The following is a 23632-nucleotide window of genomic DNA, read 5'->3' on the forward strand; positions in this document are numbered from 1 at the left end:
CTGCAAAATGTCTACAAAGAGGAAACAACAATAAATACTTGCTCCTGTGTAAACTGTACAATAACAATATGAAAAGATTCTATAAAACATATGTACAAGAAACATAAATATAGAAGAAAAATACAATAAGAATAGGACAAATTATTATAAAAGAATATGTACAATATATCTGAATAACAAATGGAAGCGCTGTCTATCCAGGAAACAGATTTCTATCAATTAAAAAATATATATTCTGTATCTTGCACACAAAATATTGACTAGAACGACTTTTAAAACATAAAATGTGTAGACAATAATATTTCTGTTTCCTGACTGCCCTCTGCTGATCACCACACACTGCATCAAACACATGTCCGTGTAATGCTCAGTGTCTCCTGAAGGGGGCGCTGCAGGTCTCACACCAGCACTGACAAACTGATTCAAAATGAAGAATCAACAAAAACAACAGATTGCATTGGAAAAATACAATATTATAAAATGTGCACAACTCTAAAACTTGTAAGAGCAATTTGAAAATAAAAGATTATAAAATACTAAATATTAAACTACTTTCTTTTAACTTGGACACTCAGATGAGCAAAACGTACGAATGTGTTCATATATATTGTTTTGAGTATTTGTATCATGTTTGTGTGTCCTTATAAATAATGAATTAAAAAGAGACGTGCTGCTCTTTCTGTGATGAATATTCTCGAACCAGAAAGTCTGTCATTGATCATATCAAACAAAATGTTATAATCAATTTAATAATTATGTTTTACTTTAATTAATAAATGTAGATTTAACGCTAAATAAGGTATTTTGTTGTTTTCCTGAAGGATGTTGAGCAACATGTAAAAACTACTTGCTAACAAAAGGAAGCTTAATATCTTTTTGTCTGTGAAGGACTAATAACTATTAATTATATGACCTTTTAATCTAGCTATGTTTTTGTTCATTTAATTAATATGAACGATTGTATGTACATTCTCATAACTTTAAATGCTTAATTAACTGTCATCAATGGCGGCGGAAGCAACAGGAATAAACCTGCTGCGGATCAACAGCTCTTTAGTTCTAGACACTTTCAGCTACTTAAGTTGGGAAGACAACTGGTAAATAAACCTAGCAACAGCTAACGTTAGCTAAAGCTAGCTGGTGAGATAGCAACGGCTAACGTTAGCTAAAGCTAGCTGGTGAGATAGCAACGGCTAACGTTAGCTAAAGCTAGCTGGTGAGATAGCAACGGCTAACGTTAGCTAAAGCTAGCTGGTGAGATAGCAACGGCTAACGTTAGCTAAAGCTATCTGTCTCTCTCTCTCTCTCTCTGTCTCTGATCTCTCTAGGGTTATCTCGAGATTATAGATCTATCTAGCTATAGCTATGTCGATGGATAGGATATAGCTACTAATAGATCTTCGATGTCGGATGTCGGTGAGTATAGATAGATATATATTTTTGGATATAGTGGAGTTGTATATCTCGAGTGGAGAGAGAGGGAGAGAGAGTATTATAGAGAGAGCAGGAGATCGCGTATAGCTAAGAGAGGAGATGTATCTCTATATTATCTTGTCTCATGTCTATCTATTGTATCTAATCTCTATCTATCTAGCTAGATATGTATCTACGCGAGAGAGATAGAGAGCTCGATATATATCATTATATATGTTTTCTCTGTCTCTATATATCTCTCTCTCTATATCTATCTACTCTCTATGTCTCTATGAGCTATTCTCTGTATCTACTATATCTGTATCTGTCTCTATCTGTATACTATCTATCTATATCTCTCTACTCTACTCTCTCTGTCTCTATCTCTCTCTGTTATGTCTCTCTCTCTCTCTCCTCGACTCTCTATATCTCTTCTCTCTTCTCTCTATCTTCTCTCTCTCTCTCTCTCTGTTCTGCTCTATCTCTCTCTATCTCCCTCTCTCTGTTCTCTCTCTCTTGTATCTGTATCTATCTGTCTCGCGATCTCTACTCTCTCTCTCGATATAGACGCTCTCTCTATCTTCTCTCCTCTATCTACAGAGGCTACAGGAAATATCAACATCCTCTGCTGTCACCATGGCAACACAGAGGGGAAGCAAGGATCTTCGCCAACACCGACACACTCTCTCTCTACCCCGGATCGCTATCCGATCTCTCGCCTAGCGAAAGAGACGAGAGAGATAAAGGAGAGAGAAGAAAAAGAGAGAGAATAAAAGAGAGAGGAAACGAGAGCGAAGACAAAGAGAGAAGACAAAAAGAAGGGAAAGGGAGAACGAAAAGAGGAGAATACAAAAGAGAGAGCGAAAAGAGAGAGAGAGAGAGAGAGAAAGAGAGAACAAAAAAAGAAGAAGAAGCAGACAAAAAGCAGAGAGAGCAACGAGAGATGAAAAGGACGAGAGAAGAGCAGCGCAGAAAAAGACAGAGAAAAAGAGAGGTATCCTCTCCCCATCTCTCCTTCTCTCCCCTCTCTCTCCTCTCCCTATCTCCCCTCTCTCCCCCTCTCTCTCTCCTCTCTCCTCCCCCCTCTCTCTCCCCCTCTCTGTCTCCTCTCCCCTCTCTCTCCTCCCCCCTCTCTCCTCCCCCCTCTCTCTCCTCTCCCCTCTCTCCTCTCTCCCCCCTCTCTCTCCTCCCCCCTGCTCTCCTTTCTTTTGTTAGACCATGTTGTTGTGTGCTTGTTAATATTTATTTTATTTTTACTCTCCTCATCTTCTTGAAGCTTTTCTTTCTCGAGGTTTCTCAGGTCTGATACCTCCATACGTCTGATCGTGTGTGTGTGTGTGTGTGTGTGTGTGTGTGTGTGTGTGTGTGTGTGTGTGTGTGTGTGTGTGTGTGTGTGTGTGTGTGTGTGTGTGTGTGATGTGTGTGTGTGTGTGTGTGTGTGTGTGCGTGTGTGTGTGTGTGTGTGTGTGCGTGTGTGTGTGTGTGTGTGTGTGCGTGTGTGTGTGTGTGTGTGTGTGCGTGTGTGTGTGTGTGTGTGTGTGCGTGTGTGTGTGTGTGTGTGTGTGCGTGTGTGTGTGTGAGTATTAGGTGACAGTGTGCAGCAGCAGCGGTGAGTGACCTCTCCGTAAATCCATGGGGCATTGGGGCTCAGCTCGGCCAGCAGCTGCCTGGAGGAGCCAGATGGTCGCAAATCAGAAATGAAATCCAGCTCCCCCCCCCCCCCCCTGCCGCCAGTCGTGATAACCCCACCCCTCGTACACACACACACACACTCATATTAACGTCATCCTTTGAGCACCTTCGTCCTCCTCTTCCTCACCCTAAATCACCACTGTAGTGTTAAAACACACGTGTCTCACAGAGGGCGATGGAACATTAGAAGATAACGTGAGTGAATACAGCACCACGGGGGGGGGGGGACATACATATATTTAATAATGTTATAATATTCTAATACTTTACTGAATACAGCACCACGGGGGGGGGGACATACATATATTTAATAATGTTATAATATTCTAATACTTTACTGAATACAGCACCACAGGGGGGGACATACATATATTTAATAATGTTATAATATTCTAATACTTTACTGAATACAGCACCACGGGGGGGGGGGACATACATATATTTAATAATGTTATAATATTCTAATACTTTACTGAATACAGCACCACGGGGGGGGGGGGGACATACATATATTTAATAATGTTATAATATTCTAATACTTTACTGAATACAGCACCACGGGGGGGGGGGGACATACATATATTTAATAATGTTATAATATTCTAATACTTTACTGAATACAGCACCACGGGGGGGGGACATACATATATTTAATAATGTTATAATATTCTAATACTGTACTGAATACAGCACCACGGGGGGGGGGGACATACATATATTTAATAATGTTATAATATTCTAATACTTTACTGAATACAGCACCACGGGGGGGGACATACATATATTTAATAATGTTATAATATTCTAATACTTTACTGAATACAGCACCACGGGGGGGGGGGACATACATATATTTAATAATGTTATAATATTCTAATACTTTACTGAATACAGCACCACGGGGGGGGGACATACATATATTTAATAATGTTATAATATTCTAATACTTTACTGAATACAGCACCACAGGGGGGGACATACATATATTTAATAATGTTATAATATTCTAATACTTTACTGAATACAGCACCACGGGGGGGGGGGACATACATATATTTAATAATGTTATAATATTCTAATACTTTACTGAATACAGCACCACAGGGGGGGACATACATATATTTAATAATGTTATAATATTCTAATACTTTACTGAATACAGCACCACAGGGGGGGGACATACATATATTTAATAATGTTATAATATTCTAATACTTTACTGAATACAGCACCACAGGGGGGGACATACATATATTTAATAATGTTATAATATTCTAATACTTTACTAATATTGTATTATGATCTGGAAACCTTCACCTGCTCCATGTGTGTGGAAACATCTTGTCACCTAAATGAAAGATTATGAAACTCATAAAGGTTTAGGACGGTGGTATTTATGTAAATATAGGTGGTGTTGCATATTATAGTCAGATTGTGATAATAATAATAATAATAATAATAATAATAATAATAATAATAATAATAATAATAATAATAATAATAATAATAAGACGTTTGGTTAGAACGTGTTGAGAACAGCTTCCTCCTGCAGGTCACGCATCACAGCTGATCAGCCTGTTAACAGCTGACACCACAAGGTTCAGAGATACTACAGCAGAGTAATCAGATTACACATCTCTGGATTTATCTCTTCTGCAGGGAGGGGGGGGAGATGTCGCTGTTACTTATTGGTACGGACGGGGAAGGGAGGGGGAAGAGGGAAGGAAGGGACAGGGGACGGATGAGGAGTCGGAAAGGAGGCAAAGAGAGAAACAGGAACAAGAAGGAGCGGAAAGGAGGAAGGAGGAAAGAGGAAAACAGCCAGCGGCGCCACGCCAAGGACAGAACAGGAGAGGAGAGGAGAAGGGGAGAGGAGAGTACAGGAGAGGACAGGAGAGGAGAGGAGAGGACAGGAGAGGACAGGAGAGGACAGGAGAGGAGAGGACCAGGAGAGGAGAGGAGAAGGGAAGAGAGAGAGGAGCGGACAGGAGAAGAGAGGAGAGAAGAGAGGAGAGAACAGGAGAGGAGAGGAGAAGGGGAGAGGAGAGGACAGGAGAGGACAGGAGAGGAGAGGAGAGGACAGGAGAGGACAGGAGAGGACAGGAGAGGAGAGGAGAGGAGAGGAGAGAAGAGAGGAGAGGACAGGTAGAGGAGAGGAGAAGGGAAGAGAAGAGAGGAGAGGACAGGAGAAGAGAGGAGAGAAGAGAGGAGAGGAGAGGAGAGGAGAGGAGAGGAGAGGAGAAGGGAAGAGAAGAGAGGAGAGGACAGGAGAGAGAGGAGAGGAGAGGAGAGGACAGGAGAGGAGAGGACAGGAGAGGACAGGAGAGGACAGGAGAGGACAGGAGAGGAGAAGACAGGAGAGGAGAGGAGAGGAGAGGACAGGAGAGGAGAGGAGAGGAGAGGACAGGACAGGACAGGAGAGGAGAGGACAGGAGAGGACAGGAGAGGAGAGGAGAGGACAGGAGAGGAGAGGACAGGAGAGGACAGTGAGAGGAGAGGACAGGAGAGGACAGAGGGAGAGGAGAGGAGAGGAGAGAGGAGAGGACAGGAGAGAGAGGACAGGAGAGCACAGGAGAGGACAGGAGAGCACAGGAGAGGAGAGGAGAGGAGAGGAGAGGAGGAGAGGACAGGAGAGGAGAGGAGAGGAGAGAGAGGAGAGGAGAGGGAGGACAGGAGAGGACAGGATGAGGAGAGGAGAGGAGATGAGATATACAGGAGAGTAAGAGATATGGACAGGAGTATTAAGAGAGTATAGTATAATATAGGAGAGTACATTATTATAGAGAGTACATTATAGAGTAATACATTAAGAATGATAGTATATTATTATATAGTAATTATATTATATTAAGACATTATATTATATATATATTATATTATATTACATTATATTATATTATATTATATTATATATATTATATTATATTACATATATTATTAAGTGCAACTTACAGAAAATGAGATTGAAATGATTATTATTCATTATGTCTGAGGTGTTGTCTAAACAGGAGGGTTTCAGTCGTGCAGTACTTCCTGCTGACTTGACGTCAATGAGCTCGTTGCACCTTTTAGTAGCAGGACAGCAAACAGGCACTCCCATTCGCAGCGAGCTGATTGGCTGATGGAGCTCCTGATCCAGTCTCAGCACCAGAGTCATTTAATCAGACCCATTAGATGTTCCAGCTGAAAACACAATATTCGGTAAACGTTCAGGATTCAGTTGTATGTTTGCAACAATAATTGTATATAATAACCACAGTAAATATAATCCATACAGGAGCACACACTGGAGATATGACAGATGGTGATGATGGGGCTATCATAGATCTGTGGTCTCCTGGTGACGGAGGCTTCCTGCTCGCCTCCACAGGAACCGTGACTCACTGACTCTCCATCCTCCTCCTCTCTCTGCCTCCCTCCATGTTTCTCTTACTGTACGTTTCACAGAGAATAACTTCTGCATGAATGGAGAGGAGGACAAGGTGACGTTCAGTTCAGACAGTAGGGCGAGGATGACTCGCTGAGTTTACCTGCAGGCAGAACACGCACATGAAAGCAGATGTGCAGGACGCTCCGACAGACACAAGGATGTGCAGACAGTCAGAAGCTCTTCTCTCACAACGTTTGGTGCTTCCTGGAGAGTAAACGCTGAGCTGTGCGACAGCAGCGCCGCTTGTTTACGTGTCTTTCTTTTTTTTAGTTTTAATCTTTGATGGTTTCACTGTAACACACAAGTGGGTTAAAGATTAAAGCCTCTGGCAGGCCGCATGTCGCGTGCACACGGCAGGATGTTGTTGTTGTTGAGGGTTCAATGAGGTTTCATTTGGCATGCAACGCCTGGAAACATACTTAATTATGAGTTAAGGAGTTTGGTCTTCTGTGAGACGAGAGGAAACATCAGAACATCTTCTGTGAGACGAGAGGAACATGAGAACATCAGAGTGTGTGTTTGTAACTGTGTGTGTAGATGTAAACTCTCCACAGCTACATTACATAACGCCTCATGTACATATTAAACACTTGTAATATAAACTGTGTTGATGTGAGTCATGAAGTGGGGAAGCTTCATGATATCTGTTAGTTACATGTTTGACCCTGTTCACCTGTAGTGTGTACAACATGTATGACTCTGTTCACCTGTAGTGTGTACAACATGTATGACTCTGTTCACCTGTAGTGTGTACAGCATGTATGACTCTGTTCACCTGTAGTGTGTACAACATGTATGACCCTGTTCACCTGTAGTGTGTACAACATGTATGACCCTGTTCACCTGTAGTGTGTACAACATGTATGACCCTGTTCACCTGTAGTGTGTACAACATGTATGACCCTGTTCACCTGTAGTGTGTACAACATGTATGACCCTGTTCACCTGTAGTGTGTACAACATGTATGACTCTGTTCACCTGTAGTGTGTACAACATGTATGACTCTGTTCACCTGTAGTGTGTACAACATGTATGACCCTGTTCACCTGTAGTGTGTACAACATGTATGACCCTGTTCACCTGTAGTGTGTACAACATGTATGACCCTGTTCACCTGTAGTGTGTACAACATGTATGACTCTGTTCACCTGTAGTGTGTACAACATGTATGACCCTGTTCACCTGTAGTGTGTACAACATGTATGACTCTGTTCACCTGTAGTGTGTACAACATGTATGACCCTGTTCACCTGTAGTGTGTACAACATGTATGACCCTGTTCACCTGTAGTGTGTACAACATGTATGACTCTGTTCACCTGTAGTGTGTACAACATGTATGACCCTGTTCACCTGTAGTGTGTACAACATGTTTGACCCTGTTCACCTGTAGTGTGTACAACATGTATGACCCTGTTCACCTGTAGTGTGTACAACATGTATGACCCTGTTCACCTGTAGTGTGTACAACATGTATGACTCTGTTCACCTGTAGTGTGTACAACATGTATGACTCTGTTCACCTGTAGTGTGTACAACATGTATGACCCTGTTCACCTGTAGTGTGTACAACATGTATGACTCTGTTCACCTGTAGTGTGTACAACATGTATGACTCTGTTCACCTGTAGTGTGTACAACATGTATGACTCTGTTCACCTGTAGTGTGTACAACATGTATGACTCTGTTCACCTGCAGAGTCTGGTACTAAACGTGCGCAGCGATCAGAATGAATATGTATGAAGACTCCAGCTCGTCCAGACGCTCTTGGTATGCATCTGTTTACTGCAGGTGTTTAGAGTAAAGGCTTTTCCTGTGGACCTCTGGGAGACGGAGGGAGTGTGTCCTGATAGCAGAAAAGAGGAGGAGGGTGGAGACTCAGCAGCAGAGAGGAGGGAGGATCTCAGCTGGAGCAGAGAGAGAGGCACGCAGAGAGAGGAGTGTGTGTGGATGTGCTCGCCTGACTGACTGTGTGTGTGTGACAGAGAGCGGGCAGGACGCGTGGATACTACTCTGCAGGACTGGATGTGTTGGGCGTCACGGAGAGAGACCACACATACAACACAAAAGGTAGGATTTCCTTATTGTTTCTGGGCCGTGTGTTATTTATAATTTCTGTTTTGGTGGCTTAATCGCATCCAAAACAGGGTGTGTTCAAGAGGGGGGGGGGTTTCATCTACACACGCTCGAGGGGCCAGATTGATGCCGCTGGTCCTCCCTCCATAACATCTATCAACAACATCCTCGCTGTCAGGTGCACCTCCTTTCTTATATACATGTGTATAAGTGAGGGGGGGTGAGAGAATGGAGAATCCTCCCCCCTCCTCCTTCCCTCAGGATGTGGCACATCTTATAACGTGGAGCCAGAGGAGTTAAGGGGGGGATGTTTGCACGAGCGAGGGCGATGAGATAGAGAGGAAACCCACAAGCCTCCACGCCGTGAGGAGAGCGACCACACACCAGCTCCATGTAGTGGTTGTATCAGGCAGATGGCCGGGAGAGGAGGAGGTGGAGGGGGCTGAATAAAGGGGGGGGGGGGTACAGCAGCATGCATTTGCAGGAAAACCGAGAAAACAAACATCTCTTAGCTCGTCACACAAAAGGGCGTCGTCATGTACAACTCGCGTTAAATCATCCAATCACGTGTTGCTGTTACAAACGCACACAGCGAGTCAGAATTACGCAACAGCTCTACGTCTTGTGCTGTTTCTCGAGGGCAAGCTGCTCCAAGGCCACAGATTGTGTTTTACACGCGTCGATGTTGAGGCTGGAAGAGCGGCGATGAACCAGAAACATGCACAAGCCTTGAGAGTTTATCCGCTGCAGCTTCTCAGAGATGTTCACGGCTTCACCGGAAAGTCTCCTGAAGGATGTCGACCTTTGTACTCGCTGCACTTGTTTACTTCTCTCAGTGTTGATTTTGGGTTTTAAGCTTATTCACCCGAGCTGCTTCCTGTCTTGATGCGAGCGTCCAAAGCTGGTTTTGATAAGATTTTTATATTTTTGTTTTCAATTAAAGTCTTCAGACAGAATTTCTGCGACTTATGTTGGACTGTTTGTAAGTCTGTGAGGGCAGGTCGACGGCTCAACCCTCAAGTCCTCGTCCTGCCACGTCTCAACTAAAGTTTCCTTGAAGGTGAAATGTGAGACTTTGCACAAGTGAAGCTCCATGTCCTCATTTCTTAAGTTGGACTTAAGTCACACAAGGTTTTTCATTAATTTGAGACTGCCTGGACAAGTCAAGTCTCAATTCAGGTTTCGAGTCCCAGATGGCGAAACTTCAGATTTGACTGTTTTTGCTTTCAAGTCTTTCGGAAGTCAAGACTCAAGTGAGTTAAATCTCCAAGTCGATTCTTAAGACCTTATTTTTGTGACTTGAACTCGAGTCGCAAGACTACCAGAGCTGTTTTCAAGTGTGTCAGGTCAAGTCGGAGTCAACCCTCAAGTCCTCGTCCAGCCAAGTCTCAAGACAAAGCGTAAGACTGCACGCCAAGTGTCCAAGTGAAGCATGGAATCCGACTCCAGTCCAAGTCTGCAGAGCTGTTTTAGTTAATTTGAGGAAGCTGCAACTCAAGTCAGGTTTCAAGTCCCTGATGGAAACACTTCCAAGTCTTACAACTCTGCCAAGTTCTCATCTTTGTGACTAAAGTCTGACTTGACGCGATGTCTCACGTCTCTCAGAGCTTTTTGTCCAAACAAGTCTTTGAGTTTAAAGAGACTTCGTTGTTGGTTTTGTGTTTGAGGCTCAAGTCAAGTCGAGCCTTTCGGGAGTCTTGTCCAAAGTAAGACAAGTCTCAGAGCAGTCGAGTCCAACTTGACTTAAGTTTGAGTCGTATCCCAAGTCAAGTCTTTAGGAGTCAAGACTCACAACTGTACAAGTCGAAGTCCATCTCCTTCTACTAGAGTTGCTTTTACCTTGTTCATCTGCAGGACGTTTGAGTCACATGTCTGGGAACTATTCCAGCTCTCGCAGTCTCAAGTCTTTCTTTTTTCAGGTTCTGTATGACTCAAGCGCTAAACTAACATATCAAGTGTCTTAAATCTTTAGGGAGTCAAGTCTCAAGTCACCATTTTTGTGTCTGACTCGAGTCTCAAGTCCGGAAGTCTCGGCCACAAATGTTTCTGACAGATTGGATGAAATCTACGAACGCAGATTCATTACTTTCAGGCTCAAACTCTCCAAATCTCAACAAGCCCGGATGTTTGTCACTTTGTTAACAGCCCAGGAGTTGGTCGTGTTATTCTTGGCATGCTGACGGATTCCAGAGGAAAAGTTTGTTTATGCCTCCAAAGATCCTGCTGAGTCTCTCAACTGCACCACGAGGCCTCTAATGTACACAACGCTTTAATGTACACAACGTACACAAACACTTTAATGTACACAACGCTTTAATGTACACAACGTACACAAACACTTTAATGTACACAACGCTTTAATGTACACAACACTTTAATGTACACAACGCTTTAATGTACACAACGCTTTAATGTACACAACGCTTTAATGTACACAAACACTTTAATGTACACAACGCTTTAATGTACACAACGCTTTAATGTACACAACGCTTTAATGTACACAACGCTTTAATGTACACAACGCTTTAATGTACACAACGCTTTAATGTACACAAACACTTTAATGTACACAACGCTTTAATGTACACAACGCTTTAATGTACACAACGCTTTAATGTACACAACGCTTTAATGTACACAAACGCTTTAATGTACACAACGCTTTAATGTACACAACGTACACAAACACTTTAATGTACACAACGCTTTAATGTACACAACGCTTTAATGTACACAAACGCTTCGTAAAACTATCATCTGTGACACACGGGGACAGAAATGAACCTACATTTCACATGTTCCTCTCCGCGGCCTCCTCTGCAGTGTAATCCTGCAGCTCTGTGCAGCACAGTCTGGGCTGGAAGTGCAGTAAACAGTTATAATACTATATATCATAAAGAGACAAGTTGAATTTCTTTGATAAACATTGGACAGAAGAAAGGAACAGAAGCCTTTCAGTACACGTGTCTGAATGTTCGTCTCGTGGCGGTTGGACTGTGTCGCCGACTCCTTCGTGTTTCCTCAGTAGGATCCGTTCAGTGCAGACGCTTTGCTTTTGGCAACATTTTAAATGAGACACAAGCGTTCGTCACACTTCTTTCTTTCAAGGACCGTCGGAAAATTAGAAAATGTGTCGATCATTTTCAGTTTTCGTGGCTAAAGACAACATGCCTCCTTTAGCGGCCACCTACAGATATGTGTAAAGGAAGCTCCACGCGACGGCCGGTTTCCTGCCAAAGTGACGTTTTGGCACTCGCTCTCCTCTCGCTCTCAGCCAGAAGTCACCAGCAGTATCTGGCAGGTTGACTGGTGAACATCTTCCGCCCCGGTCACACACAAACATGTGGGTTTCTTTTGTATGTTTCCAAAGGCCGTAGCTGTTCCTGTGACAGCAGTGTCAGCCTTTGTTTCTACCCCACTAACCACACTGCTGTTACATAAAGCACATATCAAAGGTTTGAAATGCGAGTGTTTAAATGTCTAAAGGGAAAGAACAGCACCCGGTCACGCTTCAATCTAACAAAAAAGAAGCACGCCGAGCCTTGATCGTTTGATTTAATAAACATAATAGATGACATTTGTGCTCCCTGGAGCAATAAGCCTCCTCCCTGCTGCCTCCTCGACTCCCAGGAGATGCATCATTTCCTGGGCCACTGCCTTCACCCCTCCCCCTTCTGGGACCTAGATTATCCCCCAACACACACACACACACATGTATAAATATATATATGCACACACACACCACAGTCTCTGAGATGGCAGGATGGGCAGGGCGCGCTGGGGTTGGCACAGATGTCCGGGATAATGGAATATTCACGGGTGGTGGTCTGACGGAGAGGCAGCGACACGAGGAAGCAGAGAGGACGACAGTTCATGTACGATTTAATGGAGACTAAAACAGCGAGAATTAAACGCTTCATGTCAAATGTCGAATCTCCATTTAAGAAACAATTAAGAAACATGAATGTGAAATAAGCAACAGTCCTGCAGAAACCAAGGATTCAGATAAAACAAGGCTATAACGTTACAACGACTCTTCTTTCACCAGCCGAGGAATATATATATATATATTTATATATTTATTAACATTATAATGTACATTGTAAACATTAACACTGATTAAAACTATATTCTTCTGAAACACTGATCTCTGCAGTGCCACACATTTAGGAGTCGATACCAATACCACAATACCACACTCCTTTTATTACCTACATACTGGTTTTTTAATTCCCTCTAATATCTATTATATATCGCTGTGAAATAATCTCCTTCAAACATCTCGATTTATTCAAGATCTCACCAAAAACTACATTTGACAAGATTACACATGAACACATCATGATAATGTTATAATTTACTCGTGTTTACTGAATAGAGCCTGAACGCATCATATTGTAACTCAGTAGCACCTCCGATACCGGCCGCTAACAGCTAACAGCTAACAGCTAACAGCTAACAGCTAACAGATAACGTCAAGTAGCTCTCCTGCAGATCTCAATGTGTTGTCTATAATGAAACATCGGGAAAAAAGTCAAAGCTTTCTGCGCCCTAAATATATTTCCCATCGTTCCAGCATTATGTCCGTGCCTGTTGGAGGAAAACGAGTACAATCACGTTTTTCAGACTGTTGGTAACGAAGTTATGAAGTTCTTTGTTCTGGTGTTAACTTATAAAGAGTGCGTCCACCATATATATTTGTCAGTTGTCAGCAGAACACGTAGTCGTTGTACACAGATATGAGCTCGTACCCATGGTAGCATTATTGTGTTGATAAACACAGAGAGGTATGTTCAGAGGTGTTCGTGGTGTTATTAGTCCTGAAGAGTAACGTGTTGTGCTGACAGCCTGGAGGTCGGCTCCAGGTCTCGGACGCTCCGCTGTCACGGTCGGCGTCCTCTCCCCACACAATCCTGCTCTGTGTGTGCAGAGGGAGGGGCGTCCTTTCTCCCATTCAAGGGCAGGGATGCGTGCTTTATTACATTCAATAGTCAATATCCGTCTGGATCCTGTTCATTAATAACTCCAGAGGTCAGTTTCATGTTACAGAAGCCACTCTGCAAGAAGACATTACATCTCAAACTGTTGTATCCTCCTGATGAACTTTATTCAGGTTTATTTTTACTCATTCTGTGCGACGTCTCCTCCCAGTCCATGTTTGTTGAGTGTCCTTCACTGCGTCCTGTTCCACGGCGCAGCCTCACTGTGGCGATGAACCTTCTGCTCCACTGCCGACTTTTAAGAAATCATTTAAAGAACAGAAAATCTGCAGAGGGACTTTTGGTTTTGTAGTAAATCATTCAGTCAATGTGTCGCGTCAGCTTTTACAGTAACAACATTGGAGGCAGGTTTTTTAGTGTGTTAAACTAAATAGCATCACGACAAACATCCTTACATCAGCCCTTATTTAAAGGCTCAGTTCACTCAAATAACAAGAAAACATCTTGTTTATAGTAGAAGAACTTTTCAAAACCAAAAACGTCAGGCTGGAAGCAAAAGGACCTATTGTTTCAAAATGTTTGAGTGGTAAGTTTTAGTGAGTAATGTGGGGTGGGTCTTATCTGCCCTTAAAACTCCTCCTGGGTTAGCTCTGAGCAGGGCTCCCATCCCGCCCTGCAGACCCTCGCAGGTTAATCACAGCTCTCCAGGGCCCAGATGGCTGAGCTGGGGACAGATTTTTAATTACCACGCTCTGATTTCACACCCCGGGCAGCACAGAGGACAGAACACTCCCTGCCTGGCCGCCTTGAGTTACCTCTTTGGAAGGTGCAAAGAAAAGACGATAAGGTGTGCGCTACAGAAAGAGAAAGGGGTCAGCGGGTGGGAGTGCGTGAGAGGTCATTACTCTCGACAGGCCAGGAATTATATTTTCCACACAAGGATGTTTCCTGCGGCGCTTAATCACTCTTTACATCAGCGACACCCGGAGTCGAGCATCAGCTATAACCACATCTGTGGAAGGCTTCGTCACGAACACAGACCCCCCAAAAACCCAGAGGAAGGGGTTCAAATGGCTCCAAATGTCAGGGGAAGGATGGAGGGGGGGGGGGTGTCAGATTGATTGGGAGGGGTTAGCAGCAGCACGGACACCTGTCTGCCACACGGGGAGGGACGGGAAGCAGAAGGCTAAAACACAGGAGAGAAAAGGACCGTCAGTCGCATCCCATAATGCACCTTTTATGTCTTTCCCTCCTGCAGTTCAAGACGCTTTACTGGGATAAAAGTAAAGAACAAGATTACCAAAGCACCCTATTTTTCAACCTGGACCCTAATTTCCCTCAGTTTGTTTAATTTGGTCCAGTATTGAGAGAGAGCGCTGCAGTGTAATCCTTCATCAGTGTTCGTCCACTAAAGGTTTGTTTCTACACTGACAGCTCAGACTATAAGAAATATAACCCGTTTCTTTACCTTGATCTGCTCTGTTTGGTATTGAGTCTAAAGTATATCTCAAACAGAAGTCTCTCTCAAACAGAAGTCTCTCCAACAGAAGTCTCTCTCAAACAGAAATCTCTCTCAAACAGAAGTCTCTCTCAAACAGAAGTCTCTCTCAAACAGAAGTCTCTCTCCAACAGAAGTCTCTCTCCAACAGAAGTCTCTCCAGCAGAAGTCTCTCTCAAACAGAAGTCTCTCTCAAACAGAAATCTCTCTCAAACAGAAGTCTCTCTCAAACAGAAGTCTCTCTCCAACAGAAGTCTCTCTCAAACAGAAGTCTCTCTCAAACAGAAGTCTCTCAAACAGAAGTCTCTCAAACAGAAGTCTCTCAAACATAAATCTCTCAAACAGAAGTCTCTCTCCAACAGAAGTCTCTCTCAAACAGAAGTCTCTCAAACATAAATCTCTCAAACAGAAGTCTCTCTCCAACAGAAGTCTCTCTCAAACAGAAGTCTCTCAAACATAAATCTCTCAAACAGAAGTCTCTCTCCAACAGAAGTCTCTCTCAAACCGAAGTCTCTCTCCAACAGAAGTCTCTCTCATACAGAAGTCTCTCTCCAACAGAATTGTCTCTCCAACAGAAGTCTCTCTCAAACAGAAGTCTCTCTCCAACAGAAGTCTCTCTCAAACAGAAGTCTCTCAAACAGAAGTCTCTCAAACAGAAATCTCTCAAACAGAAGTCTCTCTCAAACAGAAGCCTCTCTCATACAGAAGTCTCTCTCCAACAGAATTGTCTCTGCCAACAGAAGTCTCTCTCAAACAGAAGTCTCTCTCAAACAGAAGTCTCTCTCAAACAGAAGTCTCTCTCAAACAGAAGTCTCTTTCAAACAGAAATCTCTCAAACAGAAGTCTCTCTCCAACAGAAGTCTCTCTCATACAGAAGTCTCTCTCCAACAGAATTGTCTCTCCAACAGAAGTCTCTCTCCAACAGAAGTCTCTCTCAAACAGAAGTCTCTCTCAAACAGAAGTCTCTCTCCAACAGAATTGTCTCTCCAACAGAAGTCTCTCTCAAACAGAAGTCTCTCTCCAACAGAAGTCTCTCTCAAACAGAAGTCTCTCTCAAACAGAAGTCTCTCTCAAAGAGAAGTCTCTCTCATACAGAAGTCTCTCTCCAACAGAAGTCTCTCTCAAACAGAAGTCTCTCTCAAGCTTTGTGTTAATATTTTATTATTTATTATTATATTAAATAATAATTATAACCTATAATCAATAGGATAATAGTTTTACTTTCATAACCAGCAGCATGTATATTAACATGGGAAACTCCCGAATGTAAACGTGACGAGTCACCGGTCATGTGACGAGTCACCGGTCACGTGACGAGTCACCGGTCACGTGACTCCGGCTGCTTCAGCTGCAAAGGTAATTAAATAATACGTTTGTACTGTTTACATTTAATCTTTAAGAAACGTCTGCAGATTCATGGAGGAACTTCTTCTGGCCAGATTCATAATCCTCTTTATTATTTATTGGTTTGATGGTTCCTAAATTCAAGTCTTACCATAAATTGGTCAAATTTAATAATAAATACATTTAAATAATGTCGACTTTTAGACATTTATTTTATTAAATTAAATTTGCACCATTCTATTTTTATTTTATTAATCACTTATTTTTACTCAATTTAAGTTGTAAGATTGTATTTTATTTTTATTTTTTAAACACTTAAATTATTACATTTAACTTGTAAAAAGTTGTATTTTAATGTTTTGTTTTTATTAATGACTTTTGAAAAGTGCTATAAAATTTTAATTTGATTGATAAAAAAAAAGTAAAAAATAGTTTTGTTTGATATTTAATTTCCCTTTCCACCATTTTTTTTTTTTTAAATGATTATTTGTCTAATAGTTAAATGGTGACTAAAAGATGATACAGTTTAGATAACAGTGAGTCAGGAGCACAACGCTCTGTTTCCATTGAGACTTACGATGGCCGGACTTCCCTTCTGCACGTCTGCTCATGCAGCGTAATTGGCCCATTTATCAGAAGCAGCAGAAAAGTGAGCTGCAGAGTCGCAGGAGAATAAATGTGTTGCACCAGAGAGACACAAAGAGGGGAAGATGAGGAGGAAGAGGAGGAAATACACTCGATAGCTCCGGAGTTACAGACTTTACTCTCATGTCTGCCAGCAGCTGGTTAGCTTAGCTTAGCATAAACACTGGAAACAGCTAGCCTGGCTCGGTCTCAAGTTAACCAGCTAAAGTGTGAACATGACAAGTTGTTTTATATTATTATTTCTCAGCCGAGAGCAATGACTTCCTGGAATAGTCCCGTCTTTACGCTAAACTAAGATAAGCTAAGCTAAGCTAGCCATTAGGCTGTAACTTCATATTTAAAAGTATAATATGGAACATTTCCACATTAAAATATCTAAACACACACAAGTCCTGTGTTATTTACTGTGTGTGTGTTTAGTGGAGTGTTCCAGAGAAATGTGTAATTCCCATGATGCACTGCTGCTGCACCACGACACCAAACTGCATCTTCTCCTTGTTTTAAATGAGACCCCTAATTATATATTGTGCTTTTTTATATTATACTAATGTCTTAAAGTCAGTATTCCTGCCTCAGTCATGTTTCTCTTGCATGCTCCTGGTTTGTCCTGGTGTTTGTCCTCGGTGATCACACGCAGGAGCAGAGAGGTGCAGCCTCGTGCTCATCCTCTTAAACAACCTTTTCTTTCTCTCTTTCTGTGTTTGCAGAGTTGTGCGGACACAAAGTGCAGACTGAGCTGCAGACGGCAGAGCACGGAGGAGTGAGCAGACAAGGTAAGAAAAGAGCAGCTTTCATAACATTACAGCAAGAGAGCTACTCCAGCTTCTACAAAGGCCTGTGTCCATGTGAGTGAATCACTTATCAGCGGGATGTCATCGTTATCAGCATGTGAACAGCATGTGCAGCATCTCAGGATGGCTGACAGATGGGAAGGACAGAGGTTTCATGATATGCAGAGCAGCAGAGGAGGAGCGTTATATCCTACAGCCGGACAGTCTTCTCTTTATTGTTCACTAAGGCCTCTCAGGTCGCAGCTTGGAGTCACACATGCTCAGACATCTGCACCCTCCTCCCCTCCTCCCTCCTCCCTCTGCACCCTCCTCCCCTCCTCCCTCCTCCCCTCCTCCCTCTCCTCATAGGAAAATGTCAGGGTGGCATTTCCACACGACAATAAGCAGGAAAAAATATATATATACAAGTAAAAAATGTCCAAAACTGTCACAACAAAGCTTCCTTGTGATGTCTGGGCCTCCTGCTTCTCCGGATGACCTGAGTTCAGTTCACACACAGTGAGAAGATCCAGGAGCAGCGGCTGAGGCTCTGAATCATAATGTTTATTCTACGCTGTTGATATCGTGCAGTATCTGCTGCAGCTCCAGCTCCTACATTACACTTTGGTTTGACACCAGGTCGACATGTTCCAGCTTCGGAGGAAATGTGTGAATTAAATAAATACTGAAGATGACAAGAATAATATACGAGTGTCTTCACTCTTGTTATTATATCCCCTGGACATTAACCGTACATATAGTCGACCTCTGTCACTTCATCACGTTTAGTTTATTAATCCATTAGTTGATTGACAGGATCACAGGACACAGTTCAGCATCTCAGCAGGTGTCTTTGCTGTAATGTCAAACATGCAACTTCTGTTTTTGTTGTTGATTTCCATATAAATAAAGTTGAGTTGAAGTGTCACTCGAAAAGAAAACAGATAAAAAGATTGAAACCAGATAATTGATCACATCTTGTCGGATGGCTTTTATTTTTAGTGATGATCAGGTGATCGGCGTTCAGGTCGGAGCAGGTGTGCCACCGCGGAGCATCAATATTCACGCTGAGCTCAGTCACACACCGCGGGGGGGGGGGGATCACACACACGCACACAGCTTGATCCATTTAATCAAAGAGGTTATAAAAGACAACGGAGCACCTGAGGACACAGAGCGACACTCACACGGGATGAGGTCAATTAAAAAAGAAACAGATGCAGATTTACTTTGATAAGAAAGAAAACATCAACATGTGATATACATATAATAATACAAAGATATTAGACTCATGTCAGGACTCATTCCTGCAGCTCTCTGTATTTGTTTCACAGACACCTGAGACCAGACCCACAGCGCTCATGGCGAGCAATAACACAGCCAGCATCGCACAAGCCAGGAAGCTGGTGGAGCAGCTGAAGATGGAGGCCAACATTGACCGGATAAAGGTGAGTAAGATCATATATTTATTTTAGAGGAACTCTTCGCCACAAACTGACCCTCTGCACATCAGCTACTCTGTGTTTCCTTGAACTCTTGAAGAAACTTTATTTGCTCTCCTGCCTCCACGGTGAACAAAGAAACAGAAACATAGAAAAGTGTTGATGAAAGAAGTAAATGGAGCCGAACCCTTTCTGCAAACATCTGTTTACTAAAACTTCTTAGCTGCACGGCCCGCCGGCGGGCCCAGCAGGAGTTTTATTGCGCCTGTACATGCGCATTTTCTAATTCTGGAAAAAAAAGAAAAATATTTTTGGAATGCTTAGAATCTCGTCTATTTAGATATTGAGATGAAAATCACAACAGCGGTACAATCAGCTCCTCAAACTAGCAAGTACACTCAAAATCAAAATCATAACTTTGAGCCCACTTACCTATAAAGCCTCATAAATATCCTCTTTTCAGCAATATTTTGAAAAAGACGCTCCTGAGGCTTTTCCAGAGGTCCACACTGTGAAATCAGCTGATCGATTTTTACATTGTGTGATCATAAACAGTCATAACTTAATATCTCGTGCTCTCATCACGGTTCAGACACGTCCTGGTTTTAGCGCGGGCTCTCAGCATTAGATTGACACTTCATTTGAGCCAATCGGAGCTTCGATGGGTTTTTTACAACCTTCATGATCCAATGAGTGTCAACTCATTGACAGGCTGACCCTGGATCAGCTCAGAGTCCCGGTGGCGCGCGCATCGTAAAGGAAATATGCGCCTCTTTCGTTTAGATGCGTCACTTCCCTTGGTTTGTTTTTTCAAAATAAAATTTATTTTCAAAATTATATTTATTATTTATTGTTCAGAAGAAAATACAAAAAAAACATAAAAATGAGAAAGAAATGTGTTTATACTTCACTTACTCTTCAGGCATCTTTTTCAACAACAACCTTCAGGCGGAGTGTATTTTCTTCACATTCAGTATATTCAGACCACTATCACTCAGTGAAGAAGCACGCGGAGGGAGTCTTCACTGTTTCGCAAGAACAATAAGAGAGTTAACTTTAGAATGAGACCAAAATCATCATCATGCAGCTGGTGCAAATGGTTGAAGAGCAGCTTTCAATTTACTTTACGTATGTTTGTAGGTATTCTCGGGTAAAAACGTCAATGCAATTATTTCAACATTGAATTTTCGTTTCACATGTGACAAATGGCGGCATACCTGACGTGTAGCATACCTGACATGTAGCATACCTGACGTGTAGCATACCTGACATGTAGCATACCTGACGTGTAGCATACCTGACGTGTAGCATACCTGACGTGTAGCATACCTGACGTGTAGCACACCCGACGTGTAACACCGACGTGTAACACTGTAACACGCCCGACGTGTGACACGCCCGACGTGTAACACACCTGACATGTACGTTTATTTCCAGGTGTCAAAAGCAGCGGCGGACTTGATGTCGTACTGCGAAGCTCACGCCAAAGAGGACCCTCTGTTATCGCCGGTGCCCGCGTCGGAGAACCCGTTTAGGGAGAAGAAGTTCTTCTGTGCCATCCTGTAAACTAGGTCTGCTCCGTGTGGGACTTTTGAACGTGGACGTTCAGAATAACGTAGAAATCTTCTTGTAGGAGGGGGCGCGGCGATTATTGCCCCCGAACGGCACCTAAAGAGTTTACATGTAACCGTTAAAGGGGTTGTGATTGTGGTTGTTTGAGGCGTGTTGTTGCAGCATGTTGAAGGGTCTGTGCTTTTAGATGACACAATGAGGATGAGGATGAAGACGCGTGCGGGACAACCTACCGAGTCTTCAGGTTGTGATGTGTACAAAACTAAAAATAGATAAAATGAGAATAAAAATATATTGTGGTTCTTTTTTTTCGGGACTTCCAAATGTTTCTGTTAAATGGTTTGTTGGTGGAGCAAAGTGAAAACACACCAACGTTAAAGTTTACCTGCCACCTAGATATCTTTCTATACATGTAGTGGAACGGCTCTGCTTTTTGTTTTTACACCAACAGGTTAGTGAAAGACTTTTCAACGGGATGTTTGAAACATTCCACTCTGTGATTCTTCTTCTTTTGTCTCCCTGTATCAACATCTGTATCAACATCTGTATCAACATCTGTATCAACATCTGTATCTACATCTGTATCAACATCTGTATCTACATCTGTATCAACATCTGATGCAGTTTGTCTCCTTCGGATACAAAGAATCCCTCTTTCTACTGTTTGTATAAAATGACTAGCAAGTAAACTGTGCTGTGCTGTGAGTTCTGAATGTTTGTGTTTGTATCATTAACTATTTGCATGAAATGGACAAACAGTCTTTCATGTGGAGATTGTATGAAACAGGCTCCATGTGGAAGTGCCAAAGCTTATTAAAAACAAGAATGATTCACTCCGGACTCAACAAGGACATCTCTCACGTAAATAATATTTGGGGACAAGTTCAAGCTTCGCATTGGAGAATAACTCCAGATACTGATTAGATGATTAACTGCAGAATGCATCAGATGTTTGGACTCATAAACTGATATTTCACATATATTTATATTTATATTTGCAAACTAAAATATTGTTTAACATCTAAAATCTTGAATTTGTTTATATTACAGTGTATTAGGGCCATTGTCGTTATAAAACAAATAGAGGGGCAGCGGGGGGGATTTTATTGGTACATTTACTAGAATAAACTCACATATTTAATAGAAGTAAACTAGAATATTCCCTGACATTAAAGTGGATATTCTCTGAGATTATAAAGTCAAACATTTAAAAAAGAAATCACAAATTTCTAAGAAGAAAACGTGAATTTGAGATTGAAGTGGTAAATTTCATAAAGTCACACTGGAGAAAACTCACAAATGAACGAGTGAAACTGAGAAATGAAACAGATTAAAGTCACACATTTAGCAATAAACTGGAAGAAAGTGTTGTTTTGTCACAGACGCTGCTTGCTGAGTATTCTGCTTAATACAAATATACTTTGGGATTTATAAATAAGGAAACCCTGGTGATTTTAGCCTTTTAGACTTTAAATATAAAAACACGTGTTTTGGAGGAGCTGACAGATGAAGGATGTATCCATGTTGTATCGAGGTGGGCCGTCAGGAAGGAAAAATACATTTATAGAATATTGTTTATAATTTAAAGTATTTTATTTATCGATCTATTGATGTAAATGAATTGTGACTCTCTGCTTCCAGTGCAGTCAGATCTCCCCCTGTGCTGTTGCTAGGTAAAAAAATCTGCTCTGAGGCAAATGATCGTCATATTATTCAACCAATCAGATTTTGAGTTTCTTTACGTTTAGATTTTTATATGTAGTGCTTTAGACTTTTAGTTTTGTTTTTATTTAGCTCTGTCGTTTTTTATGCGCAATGGCGGAAGGAGAAGAAACGATTGACTTATTCTCATTCATTGAACTCTTTTTAAAGAAAGAAAGGAAGAATGGACTTTTATTGAAATTAGCAGCTTTGGTAAGTTTAATGATTTATTTTATTTCTCTTAAGATGTAGAAGCGTGGGAAGCCTGTTGAATCCTGACATTTACATTGTATTCTTGCTTTAAGGTAATATAAAGGTGTTAAAGGTACATGTGATGTCGTACTGTTCACAGCAAAAATATTTCGTTAGATGAATACATGAAGTGAAATTTGGAAATGATTACAAGCGAGCTAGTGACTGGAAGGTCGTCGGTTCAATCCCCGGACCGGAAAGAGAAAAAGCAGTTTACCAATTTAAGTATATCCAAAAAACATATTTCGTAAATAACGACTGTAATCTTGGAAATTCTGTTTTTTTCTCTGAATGTTACCCTCCTCCTCCATTTGTTTTAAAGCACATAAATATTCTACATTTGCATGTTCCAATTCTTAATTGAAGCTGTGTTGTACTTGCACTAATAAAAATATACAAACCTAGGGTCACCATGTTTGTATGTTTGCAACCTTACCCCAAATGGAAAAACATAAAGTAACTTTCTAAAACGTTCCTTGTAAATTCACCGTAACATCCTTGAAAACTTTGCACTCTCTCCTAGAATTAAAATAAAGTAATCTGGCTTTGACTTGGTTGCATGACACAACCCAGCAAGCAGAGTTTTTACCTTCTAGAAAGACTTTAGAGAGCATTTTGTTCCAGGATATAATACGCCCTCTGCTGGTTATTTCAGTGAAACTGCACGACATGTTTATCTGACATTATTGGTGAAATGAACAGATTAGAAGAAGAAATATTAAATACATATCTGCTAATTGAAATTGAAATTTATTTGATATGATAGAGATGATGAAATATAACATGGTTTCAATACAGAGCATGCAACTAGCGTGCTGCAGAGTTTATGACTATTGTAAATTGTCAACTCCTG

The 23632-nt window shown here is 41.8% G+C and overlaps 1 protein-coding gene across 1 annotated transcript; it reads left to right on the forward strand.

Moving 5' to 3' along the window:
• Nucleotides 1-8439: 8439 nt before the first annotated feature.
• Nucleotides 8440-21531, forward strand: gng2 (guanine nucleotide binding protein (G protein), gamma 2). The gene is made up of 4 exons (XM_029428184.1): nt 8440-8606; nt 17750-17815; nt 19147-19260; nt 20692-21531. The coding sequence occupies exons 3-4, from the start codon at nt 19174-19176 to the stop codon at nt 20818-20820; spliced, it is 216 nt and encodes a 71-aa protein (XP_029284044.1). The 5' UTR covers nt 8440-8606; nt 17750-17815; nt 19147-19173; the 3' UTR covers nt 20821-21531.
• Nucleotides 21532-23632: the final 2101 nt, after the last annotated feature.

Source organism: Cottoperca gobio, unplaced genomic scaffold (genome assembly GCF_900634415.1).
Source record: "Cottoperca gobio unplaced genomic scaffold, fCotGob3.1 fCotGob3_487arrow_ctg1, whole genome shotgun sequence".
NCBI classification, from domain to species: Eukaryota; Metazoa; Chordata; class Actinopteri; order Perciformes; family Bovichtidae; genus Cottoperca; species Cottoperca gobio.

Bases quoted from the DNA above. Each gene is read 5' to 3' on its own strand.
- gng2 (XM_029428184.1), top strand. From the start codon at position 19,174: ATGGCGAGCAATAACACAGCCAGCATCGCACAAGCCAGGAAGCTGGTG. The intron at 19,261-20,691 runs GTGAGTAAGATC...GTTTATTTCCAG, and splicing joins CCAACATTGACCGGATAAAG to GTGTCAAAAGCAGCGGCGGA.